Source organism: Ptiloglossa arizonensis, chromosome 1 (assembly GCF_051014685.1).
Source record: "Ptiloglossa arizonensis isolate GNS036 chromosome 1, iyPtiAriz1_principal, whole genome shotgun sequence".
Classification (NCBI taxonomy): Eukaryota; Metazoa; Arthropoda; class Insecta; order Hymenoptera; family Colletidae; genus Ptiloglossa; species Ptiloglossa arizonensis.
Genome location: NC_135048.1, coordinates 19,238,152 through 19,251,075, shown reverse-complemented (window position 1 = coordinate 19,251,075; position 12,924 = coordinate 19,238,152). Strand labels below are relative to the sequence as shown.

Genomic DNA, 12,924 nt, shown 5'->3' with positions numbered 1-12,924 from the left:
TGTAATAACTCGATAATTTAAAGAATATAAGTTATTGAAATAACATACCTTGCAACATATACTACGAATATCAATATTTGCTATCGAAGTGGTCGTGGCAAAGCTTTTATGATTTTTCGTATTTTGAAAATTGTTCAAGATGTTTTAGAAACTTTCAAGTATTCTTACTTCTGAATAATACTCCATATCATTTTTAACTATTGCCATGTGCTAGAAGTCCAACACTAATCACAACTATGTTTAACTGGGAAATATGTGAATGTTATTTGTTGCGTTATCCAAAATTGTATGTAATACTTTGCAGAAAAATAAGATCAATCTCGGGTTATCCAGCTCCCTCGAACTACTTATTTTCCCAATCTGGACATAGGATCGAGTAAAATGAAGAAATATATACAAGATCTGCGTTCGTCGCACAATTTTATTGCCGGAGCGAACTCACCTTACTTACTCGAGCGTACACAATTATTACAACGATCCTCGGTTGGCTGCCGACAATGTGCAAACTGTTCGAGCTCTTCTGCTTTCGTCTCTTTCAACACAATAAATAAACGAGTTTGCGCACGTGTTACCGTTACGTAACGACAATATAAAACCGTCCTGCATTAGTAAATAAATTAAGTAACCGAGTGGTATAGAACGGTGTAGAAGTATAATCGGGACCAGGTCATACCTTGTATTGATATAACAATAATACACTACTGGTTGCATTTTTGTGTCCTTTGTGTATATGTGTGTGTGCGCGCGTCTGTGTTCGGGTTCTGTGTAAGTGTATACATGTGTGTATTCGTGCGTGTGCGTGCGGATTTCGAGTTCGTGAGTGTGTGTATCGATGGGCATTGTTCAGTTGCTAGTTCCTACGTCACATTGCACATACAGCTAACGTACAAATATAACGTCGTGACGGTTCGTACGACACTACTTCCTAGAGTCTCTATACAGAGTGACGCTACCCGCCGTTCAAAGGGAGTTTCTTTGGAGCTGTTCCGAGACCTAGATACTTCTGGTTCCGGTCGCAGGAAGTCGCCTCCCGATGCCGTTCTTGCTGAGAATTCTTCTATGGTCTCTGCGTTGATTTTCAGTATAAAAAAAGTTGTTGCTGCTGGGGGGCAGTGGGACTGGAGTATGACGCCGGCGTACAGATATTAGCAATGGGCTAGTTGCCGTTCGTGGAGCGCTGCATCGGTGGGATCAGTGCGTCCCGTTCAGTCCCATAAATCTTGCCAGCTTTCTTTGCCATATTGCCCAACATTTCCATCGAACATTTGTGCGCAGATCTCAGTGATAATGCCCATTCCTTCAAGCTGATTTCGTCCTACGGAGAGTAATTGAGCGTTAACTACTTTCTGGTTAACTAGGTATACGTAGGTATTGTAGCGAATTGAGAAGATCATCCGTGAGGTGTATTGCGAGGTAAGGGGATTGCTTCTACACACTGTCTATGAGTTGCGTCACAGCGTCAATATAAACACAGCTAAGTCTGCGGTTAAGCTTCCAGTAATGTCTGTGTACATACGGCTGGTTCAGTTGTGTATATTAGGAACGAGCAAGAGCGTACTTAAACCATTTGGCACCCGGAGCAAGTTAAGTCATTTGGTCAATTAGCGTATTAATTGGTTATTCCTTATCAACTTCAAAGTTTTGAATTAATATAACGAATATACCAGATGTTTCGAAACAACACCGACAAATTAATGGGCATAGGACTATATATACCGATGTTGTACAATTGTCAAAATTTAATGTACTAGTAGAATTCAAAGTAAACTTTGATTCTGTTATTTCATCTTCTACTTACGGGGTTTGTAAGTACTATTTTCACGTCCCTCGTGCGGACGACAATACACTGTTCACCTTTCACGTGTTGCAGCTCCGCGCTGACTTCCTCGACCTAAAAGTTTATTGAGATTGTTAAAGATATAAAAGTCTAATATTTTCTCTGTATATTCTCGATATTCAAAATATCCAATCAGGCATCCCAAATACTAAACTCGTGTAGAGACAAAATAAGAATATTTCATTTTAACTATAAACTTCTCTTTGTTGTAATATCGTTTCTTTATTTGTTTACCTGGTCAAGAAATACAAGTTCAGGCTTCATCGTGGACTCAGGATGCAGTTCCAATCGATTAGGATAAAGTTTCGCGTAACGTGTTTGCCACGCGCTAGCGAAAGGGCCACCTAATTTTTTAATATAACCGTGTAAAATGCAGTCTGATCCTATAACGAGTAATTCCCCAATCAGAATACCATTCTTCGTTCGAAACTGTACAATCGAGAGAAAATGATAATTCTTCTCACCTTTTTCGTCCGTGTCAAATCGTTGCTTTTGCTTCGCTTTCTTTTTACTTTCCAACTATAAGAGAAGAAGAGGATGGTCAAGTTCAACGTGTCACCCAAATTGATAAGCTAAGAAAAGACTCGAGGAGTCAACGATTCGTACCTTGTCCGTCTCGATATTGATTGTCTCGAACACAGTCTCGGCCACCTCGGCCTGCCACCTTTCAGAGATGGTCAGAGGGAAATTTTTGTACAGTTCTTGATCCGCATCTGTCAGTTTGATACCCTTCGTGTCCTCTTCGTCAAAGGAACCGATATCAAAGGCGTCTGCGGCGTTTACTTCGCCGCGCGGCGGTATAAGTGGTGGTGTGTATTTCTGGAGATAAACTTGTTGCCAATCAATACCACTGAAAAACGGATGTTCTTTTAGCTCGTCAGCTCCTCCACCCTGGCAACCGAGTCTGTTGTTGATGTCTCGTTGCAGCAAACCTTCCAATAGCGAACGCAGCTCCCGCGAAAACGTTTCCGGTAGCTCAACATTCTGAAATTATTTTCCTCGATTAATATTACCATCGATTCACCGTAGAAAATGAGAATTACATACTACCGTTTAATAAGAGGCAATGCAAGTGTTTTGCGCCGTGATAAGTTTATTACATCCAACTTTAAGAAATAACTTTAAACTGTTCTTATACACTGTCCGTGGAAAATATTTACACGCTCATTTTTTAACCAATAACATTATATACGTGTAATGTGTTCCTTTCGAATTCTTTCTAGCGTATCATGAATGATAACACAAGAAAAATAACAATTTTGCGTCGACGAGCCTTAATGTAAAATTATAACACGACAAATGGGTGTACAAATAGTTTTTCTACTCGTTAATATTACATTTAATTCTCTATTATCGCTATTTAAACTTTCTAACTCGCAATAATAATACACAATAACAATGATCAAAGATATTTAAAATGAGAAAAATTATAATAAGAAGAAAATAGTAAATCGGCTCTAGTGAAAGGCTGAAGTACACAAATTTCGATAATAAACCATAATGCTATCCGTTTCGTTAATTAATAATAAACGATACTATCCTTTAAAATGATTAAATACGAATCATTGATCACGTTTATAAATATCATGCATTGGCATAAAGTGTCACTTTATTTTTATTATACCATAATTATGAATATTCGTTAATTTTGTGTAGTACGTGTAGACTGCGGATGTTGATACGAATTTATATTGTTACGAAGAAATACCTAAATATAAAATAATAAATAACAATGATATTGTTCGTATCGTATATTGTTTATATTGAAGGTAATCAATTATCATTCACAAATAACTTTGAATCCCTGGAAATGCAGAAATATTAATCCTTTGTGTTTTGATCAGATATTGTATCAATATAAGAGAAATGACATTTATCCGAACGGTATTAATTATTATCAACTAATATTGTAACATTTTCTTTGGAGAACGGTTTTTGCGCAAACGAACAGGCATGCAAAACAAAATGCAATAAACACATCTCTACGAATAGAACAGTACACACCTTGGTCAGTGTCATGTAATCTATTTCCTGTTTATTTTTAGTTTTATGTTGTCTAAATGGACTGTGCCCCTTCAACAATTTATGCAACATACAGCCAAACGAGAACCAATCGGCACTGGAATCGTAGGTTACTCCTTTCGAGAGGACTTCCGGCGCCATGTACCCGTGGGTTCCACTGAAATAAAAAATATATTTCATTAATCAATTTTCCCAGCTCTCTCCTACTCTCTTCCATATTTATACTTTCTATTGACACGTTTTCTATGTTTACGATATACTTTCTTTTCTCTACATTCTTATAAAATTCTTATCAAAGAGAAGATCAGAAGCACAGAAGAACACGTTTTCAAATATACTGTGTCCCAAATCGTACATTGGATCGTTCAAAATGGGTCCACTTGTAGAAATCATTGGTCGTTGTTTAAAAAAAAAAAGAACACTTAAATGTTAATTGGTCGTTTCTCAATTTAATTGACTCATTGTCAGAGATCCTCGCTGAACTAATTGACAAGATGATCGTTGCGCTGTTTGCTTTGTCGCTTAAAAATATATAGATACATATCCACGTTAGTCGATTCCACGCTCGACCAACCTAAATTTTTATACGCAACAAGGCCACAGTCCCATTTTGCAACGTGCAACGCAAGAACAATATCAAGACACTTGAAAACTCGTTCTCTTCGCAACTAGGATCCATCGGTTCTATTGTATCGTTCCGCGCATGTACAATGAACGAAAAGAAAAAACTCGTTAGGATTCTGATGCAAATTCGCAATTGTTCGGTTTGCACTTACACACTCGCGTGTGGTTTCTTCTTCGAGAACTCGCAGGCTAGTCCTAGATCCGATATTCTAACGTGGCCGTGCTCGTCCAGGAGTATGTTCGCAGGTTTCAGATCACGGTAAACGATGAACCTGCGGTGCATGTGCTCTAACCCTAATATCACTTCTGCCGCGTAGAACTTCATTTCTCGTTCGTTGAACACACCGTGTTGGTTTAGATGGTAGTGAAGATCGCCACCGTTCATCAGATCCAGAATGAAACAAAGTTTGTCCGGTGTTTGGAAGGCGTACGTCATACAGACTATGAATGGACAATCCACCTGGAATCCGTGCAATCGTCGTTGTAATATTTCGACAAGATCGATCTTTATAAACTGAACGATATTCGTTTCGTTTCCATTGTTTACGAATGCTTCGATCTGTTAACACTCGCGATCGTGACTGACGCAGGTGAACACACGTAATTGGAGCAACCATTGAATATCTTCTGTTAGCGATGGAAGTAATTATCGTAACAAGATTCGTCTCTTTCTGGTTTTACGTGCTTTGCGAATACGACGATAAATTTGAATGTATACTTCTTTTTTTAAGTATTATATAACGAAAGATTATCTTTCTGGACTGCTTTCGTAACGAATGTTCGGTGAAAAGATATACTTGTGATATTCTACGAAAGTAACGATGATTTACGATATACGCACAGTGTTGCTAAATTGATCGAATTTTATCAACGTATTTTGCTACTACTTCTTATAGGATCGGACGTGTTTCATTCTTATTGGATCCTTATACTACCAAACGTATTTCGTTTTGGGTAGAATTATTTTCCTTACGTTACGAAATTTCTTTGTTTCGTTGCTCGAACGAGTTTGAATTTAAAAATGTTTTCTTATTTGTTTTTCTTTTCTTTATACAGGGCTCCCGAATTCTATTTTGCACTGGGCTCCGTGAAGGTATAACGCGTTACTGCATATTCGTAGGACAATTTTTTCATCGACACGATTAGTAAAGTACGCTGATAAGTTTCGTCGGACAGTTTCGAAATGATTTTTATCGAACCTCGTTAAAAGGTTCAACAGTCGATAGTACTACCGTCGTTCAAATTTTACTATAAATGATTTCTATCGAACCTCGTTAAAAGGTTCGACAGTCGACAGTACTACCATCGTCCAAGTTTTACAACTTAGAAATGATTTCTATCGAACCTCGTTAAAAGGTTCGACAATCGATAGGAATACTGTCGTTTAAGTTTTACAATTTAGAAATGATTTCTATCGAACCTCGTTAAAAGGTTCGACAGTCGACAGTACTACCATCGTCCAAGTTTTACAACTTAGAAATGATTTCTATCGAACCTCGTTAAAAGGTTCGACAATCGATAGGAATACTGTCGTTTAAGTTTTACAATTTAGAAATGATTTCTATCGAACCTCGTTAAAAGGTTCAACAGTCGATAGTACTACCGTCGTTCAAATTTTACTATAAATGATTTCTATCGAACCTCGTTAAAAGGTTCGACAGTCGATAGTACTACCATCGTCCAAGTCTTACAACTTAGAAATGATTTCTGTCGAACCTCGTTAAAAGGTTCGACAGTCGATAGTACTACCATCGTCCAAATCTTACAACTTAGAAATGATTTCTATCGAACCTCGTTAAAAGGTTCGACAGTCGATAGGAATACTGTCGTTTAAGTTTTACAATTTAGAAATGATTTCTATCGAACCTCGTTAAAAGGTTCGACAGTCGATAGTACTACCGTCGTCCAAGTTTTACTATAAACGATTTCCATCGAACCTCGTTAAAAGGTTCGGCAGACGCTAGTGCTACCGTCGTCTAAAAGTGTTAGAGTCTACGATAATTTTAGGGTAACTTCTAAATTGTCAAGTGAAGCTTACTCCGGTACTGACTGCCGAAAGCATTACCCTCTCGTTGAGCGCTAAAGTTTCGCCTTGTTTCATTTTGATACGCTTCTTGTCGAGGCACTTCATAGCGTACATTTTTCCAGTGTCTGCTTTCCGACAGCCGTAAACCTCTCCGAAACCACCTCTGCCTATTATTCGATGCACACTGAAGTCATTCATTGTCAACTGAAACAGCGTTTCGTTCGAGTGAATTGTAAATACAATAAACGGGCCACAATTTATTCTTATTTATCGAATTTTACGCAGGCCGATTCTACAAAACCGTTTATCGCGATATCGTGTCACAAGAAACGTATCCGTTATGTTCCCTGCTAAAAAGAAATTCGAAAGAAATTCGCTCGAAGGAGGCAAACTTTTCGATCGGGGTGACAGCTCTCCGAAATTCGTAGCTCGTTAAATTTCGAAGGCACAGATGTTTCTTTCGAGTTCGACCTATATTTCAACGACCAACCCAACCATGTTTGTTCGTTTCACCAACGCTCATCGTTTTGACGAAATTGGAAACAAGTTCACCGAATTCGTCGTTTCGATCGCTTCGGATTTCCCGAGTGCAGAAATTGACGTCGAGCTTCGCTCAGGTTTCGATCACCCTGTAGATATTCTTAAATCGTCGGGTAGATATAAATACAAAGGAACGCGCGAAAAATAATAAGTTCGTCGAACTATTACAGACATCGAGTATCGCACGAGTATCGTTGGAGAATTATTATTTCGTAGCGAATTTTGCTGTCCTTTCGTCTAACGCGACGAAGAAAAAAATATCGAAGACTGGAACATTTGCCGTTCTCGAATTACAAATCAATTGCTAAGAAAATGCCAAGAGTGGATAGAAGAGAAAACAAGGAACCGGTAGATACACCGTTTTGTTAAAAACAACGGACATCGAGCAACATTTGTTCCTGCTAAGGAGCTATTAAAAGATGACAAGAAATTTCAATTATACACCGTACAGGACGTTGAAAGAGCCTTCCTTTGAGCTTGATCTTATAAAAAAAAAAAAAAAAAAAAAAAAAAAACGCGACGCAAAGTAGAGAAAGAATGTGGACGGTGAAGAACGATTATCCATTTAGAAAAAAAAAACTTTTAACGCAACCTTTCAAACAATAATTCATGTCGATTAAAAGCTTTGCCTCCCTCGGGCAAATAACGTCCCTTTGTTGCAAATTTCTTTTATGAAAAACAACGGGGATGTTCGAGGCGACCATGACAGGGTGACTGCCCTCTGCAATTATTGCGGTGTGTGTGTATGCATCAATTAGTACGCAACGTTGTAAATTTACCTGCATATTTAATTCTAAGTTCTTCCATTGACAAAAACGAGTGTACTTCTCGCTGAAAATATACAACAGGATTTCTTAAGAATTTTCCAAGCCACGGAAAGACGAGCTGCGATTTGTGTTTATTTCGTTAGGTGGTCACATACCTCTCCAGAAACTTCTTGAATGGCTCTCCCCTTAAGTGAACAAAAATTTCTTCGATATATGGCTGCAAAGGTAATCGATGCGATTTAATTGAATCGACGCAGATCAACAGAGTCGTTAACTTTATTAGAATTAAGCGATAACAGATCGTGGGGGACCAACCTCGAATAAATTAACGGAAAACTCGTTTTTCATTAGATACAGGTGAATGTGGGACACTGCATCCGTGGAGTATTCCTGAAACAAAGACAATCGTAACGTTAAGCATCGCCCTTCGCGCAACAAAATCTGTACACAGTACTGCCTCGTGTAATGTTACAAAATAGACAGATGTTATCAATATGCGAGGCACGGGTAGAGAATTTTTTCTCAAAACTGACGGTATACATACATACATACACACATATACACACACACATTCTTGGAAATAATATATATATTATATATAAACATATATTCTTGGCAATAACATATATATTATATATAAACATATATTCTTGGCAATAACATATATATTATATATAAACATATATTCTTGGCAATAACATATATATTATATATATACATATATTCTTGGAAATAATATATATACACACACACATATATATTCTTGGAAATAATATATATATACACACATATATATATTCTTGGAAATAATACACACACACACACATATATTCTTGGAAATAACACACACACACACACACACACACACACACACACACACACACACACACACACACACACACACACACACATTCTTGGAAATAATCTCTCTCTCTCTCTCTCTCTCTCTCTCTCTCTCTCTCTCTCTCTCTCTCTCTCTCTCGGAAGTAACGGTCGCACGGATCGAAGAAGCGCAAACAGTGGTGGGGACGACTTTTGGTCACGAATCCGTACAAAAAAATTGTATCAATATCCGGGACAATCCTGTATACGGTATTTTTTTTTTGCGTAACGTGGAACCGACGATGTCATCGGATTACAAACGATTCACCGAAGTTGAAAGAATAGAGAAACCACGATACATTTCCTTTAACGTTGTAAAATTGTTACGAACGAGTCAACGTGGTTCTCGCGGTGAAAATAAAATCAAACGCGAACGTATTCGAAAGGTTTCATGTTGGACGTGGAACGTGTAATTGGAAAAGGGCAAGAGAGAAGTCCAACGATCGAATGTAACTCCATTCCGTTCGTTCTCGCTGTTTCGTACCTCCCTTTTGATCGTTTCTTATTCGCTCCGACTGTTCGTTACTCGCGCTGTTCGTTTCTCGCTCGGTCTCACGGTTTCGTATCCGCGTCGAGCGTTTCTCGCTCGCTCTTATCGCTACGCACTCTTTCCCCCAATATAAACGTAGCTCGAGACGCGATAAGAACGATCGAATTTCACCTACCTCCACGTTTAAGGCTCGCGGCTCGGAGCTCAACGGGCAGCACTTATTAGGCAGGTTACACACCCCGTGTGTTTCGTATGCATTATTAATTTAACATTACGCGCTATATATTTGACATTTTACTTTCCCGAAAAAATTATATCGCAATCTCGTTCGTGTAACTGGTAAACTCAAAACGAAATTGAACTCGAACTCAATTTAAACTTCGTACCTTGAACTCTGTCTTACGGTCCAGTTCGATCGATGTTAGATAAAAATAAATAATAAGTCACGCGTTTCGTACGTAGGAAAAAAATTGTCCGTGATGTATAATAATTCGTTTACGATTAAAAAAGGAAACTCGTTCGTCGGGTTCGTGTTTAGGTTCGTTCGAAGTTCCTGAATTGTTTTACTGGTTGTTTACACGTTCAAAATAATCCAAGTTCTTCGAAATGCTGAAACTCGAGGCTCTCTAGCTTACGTCCGTTCGATTTAAAAGTCCTCCAGCGAACCTAGAACGAAACGTAATTCGCGTTCTTCCTTTTTTTTTCTCGCTCGTCTGATACAGGGCAGTTACCGACCGCCGCCATATTTAGTGTCGTAAAATGCGCTCGCTCGAAACACTTCCCCTTCCTTTTACAATTTCGTGCAGCGTGGCAATCCTCGCGCACGTAAACACAACCGATCACTCGTGACACACTTCCCATTTCCATCGCAGCGAAAAACCAGTCGATAGGAAAAATTCATTGTTAGCGTTTCGCAAAACGCGCGCGCCCGCGCGCCACAAAACAGATAAAATCAAACATCCATAAAGTTAATCTCGAACACTCGCACTCCGGTGGCTCTTGTCAAACACACTTATAACGCACACCGTTACAGCCACTCACTCTTATCACGTGTTTAAGAATAAAGTTATATTTTTGTACATTACGTGCAACCGATGTTTATTATTTCACATCTACTCGCGTAAAGTTAGTTCAGAGTGTGAGGTACGGGTAGTTATTTCGGTAGTAAACTCGAACATTATGCGAACGATACACAAATCTCCCGAGCGTTTTTTCCAAGAATCGCGAATGCTTCGAAAGCGTAGAATCCTCTAATTCGTCGTCGTCGATATCGTTCGTTTCATTTACGCAACGATCTTCGTCTCGTGAACGTTTCGATCGTTTCGAGAAACGTCATCGTTAAATATCCGCGATGAAACGCAACGCAGGGACAACGAAGATTTCACTCCGGGTACGTTGTTCGATTTTCCAGTAATTTTCCGACCGTGGCAGAATTATTTCGAAATACCTTCGATTAACACGGTTTCGCGATGAATTTTCAAATGAAACGGGAAAAAATTACGCGCGGGTAACGTTCGTTGCGCATTAACCACGAATTTAACTTTTCAAAGAACATTTAAGACCTTGGGGACATCGAGGTCTTGGTAAAATGGAAATGCGCCTCGATTACCTGAAGTAACACGAAATTTGCCACGTTCCGAGTCATTAAATTGAATTACGTACTACGGCACAATGAGTCCTCGAGCTACACGGTCTCGAATTACGCCGATTCGTAGAAACACGGTTTTGCCCTCGTTTCGGTATATCCTTGTACATATTTTATACACGTGTGTGTGCGTGTTCAAATGTTAAATAAATTTTTTTTCTCTTTTTTTTTTCACAAGGAAATATACGTATAGATTTATATAACTTTAATTCGCGTTTGAAATTCAGATTCCGTACGAAATTTATTACAGAGAGAAAGAAATATTACTTCTAAAGGGAATTGGGCGTCGTACTGGGTCAGTCGTTTTAACGAGACTTCGAAAGGCTTGCGAATAAAGAAACATTAATCGATATTGTTTACGTTTGCTTTACCGATAGCGTCGCGTTCTTCTTAACCTGGATACAATTTTCTTTTCTTCGTTAGATCGAATTAACCGTGTAAGTTGTGGACTTACTGTTGTTACCACATCCAAGTAACAAAATTAGGATCACCGATTTACTCGATAACGGGGTAGGTAGCGATTCTTTATCTCGAATAGAGGTCACTTTGGATAGAATTTTCTTTTCTTCGTTGGATCGAATTAACAATGTCAGTTGTGGACTTACCGTTCTTACCAATTCCAAGTAACAAAATCGGGACCATTTTACTTGATACCGGGGTAGGTAACGATTCTTTATCTCGAATGGATGTCGCTTTGGATACAATTTTCTTTTCTTCGTTGGATCGAATTAACAATGTCAGTTGTGGACTTACCGTTCTTACCAATTCCAAGTAACAAAATCGGGACCATTTTACTTGATAACGGGGTAGGTAACGATTCTTTATCTCGAATGGATGTCGCTTTGGATACAATTTTCTTTTCTTCGTTGGATCGAATTAACAATGTAAGTTGTGGACTTACTGCTGATACCACTTCCAAGTAACAAAATCGGGACCATTTTACTTGATAACGGGGTTGGTAGCGATTCTTTATCTCGAAGAGAGGTCACTTTGGGTAGAATTTTCTTTTCTTCGTTGGATCGAATTAACAACGTAAGTTGTGGACTTACTGTTATTACCAATTCCAAGTAACAAAATCGGGACCATTTTACTTGATAACGGGGTAGGTAGCGATTCTTTATCTCGAACGGAGATCAAGAAACAAAAATATCGATATAAAAAGGAGACGGATGATTTTTTCTTATTACTCGAATCCGGGGTAAAAATCATCACTCGAAAGCGGGAATTACTTGCACGTGTAGTGAGTTTTATTTTATTTGCAATAACAGAGGAAAACTTTGAGAAACTTTTCGTCTCGTTCTTTCGTCAATGTTAGCTACGAGAAAGAAAGACACAAGTTGTGAAACTTTTGATACCGGAAGTGATAAAGACGGTATTGAAGATTGTGAAAATAATTTCGCAGTTGACGTTATATTACGATCGATGATGTTGATAATAGTGATGCAAACCTTCGAGAATGCGTGGACATAGATAATTATCAAGGGCAAAGGGAGAAGTATGGAATATCGCGTAACGGATCGTTGAATCACAATATCTTACGTGTGAATACAGCTTTGGTGGTGAATATCCGTGGCATTTTTGCAAATGAATATAAATTCAAACTATTTTCGGACAAATTCATAGGTCTCTTAAAATCATGATGTTTGGTCGAGTACTAGTAGCGCACCATACTATGCTAAATTTAGCGACACTATGCACCGCCAGTTAATCCTTTGAGCTACGCAATTGTTTTCACACTGGGTTCCAGCAGCTCCAGTTTAAGCTAAGAAAATTGTACGAGAGTGAAATATTGGTTATTTTCTTCAAAAGTTTAAAGAAATGAACAAAAAATTAAACGCGGTATTCGCAATATTGAACAAGATATATTGCATACCTTTCTTCGGTATCAACTCTACATATACGTAAAAATTAAGAAGATATTTATTTCCGTCTAATTCTCAATGTTCGCGAATTAAACGTTACTCGACATTTTTGATAGATTTTCGATTCATTTTTGCCACAATATCGCAAAACGGTTCGCCATTTCCGACACAGAGACACGTGAAATAAAATTTCTGGAATTCTACTGCATAATGGTACCATTCGCGCTTT

At 38.4% G+C, this 12,924-nt stretch overlaps 1 protein-coding gene across 1 annotated transcript in view; it reads right to left on the bottom strand.

Moving 5' to 3' along the window:
- Positions 1-403: 403 nt before the first annotated feature.
- The window catches only part of Gprk1 (G protein-coupled receptor kinase 1), a 69,692-nt gene continuing 57,171 nt past the window's right edge, over positions 404-12,924 (bottom strand). The window contains exons 5-15 of the mRNA XM_076318821.1: positions 8,132-8,206; positions 7,972-8,033; positions 7,829-7,880; positions 6,522-6,713; positions 4,636-4,943; positions 3,842-4,016; positions 2,444-2,821; positions 2,302-2,356; positions 2,072-2,220; positions 1,799-1,891; positions 404-1,315 (exon numbers count right to left, since the gene is read on the bottom strand). Of these exons, the coding sequence (XP_076174936.1) occupies positions 1,157-1,315; positions 1,799-1,891; positions 2,072-2,220; positions 2,302-2,356; positions 2,444-2,821; positions 3,842-4,016; positions 4,636-4,943; positions 6,522-6,713; positions 7,829-7,880; positions 7,972-8,033; positions 8,132-8,206 (1,698 nt within the window). The 3' untranslated portion in view covers positions 404-1,156. The remainder of the gene's footprint in view (positions 1,316-1,798; positions 1,892-2,071; positions 2,221-2,301; positions 2,357-2,443; positions 2,822-3,841; positions 4,017-4,635; positions 4,944-6,521; positions 6,714-7,828; positions 7,881-7,971; positions 8,034-8,131; positions 8,207-12,924) is intronic.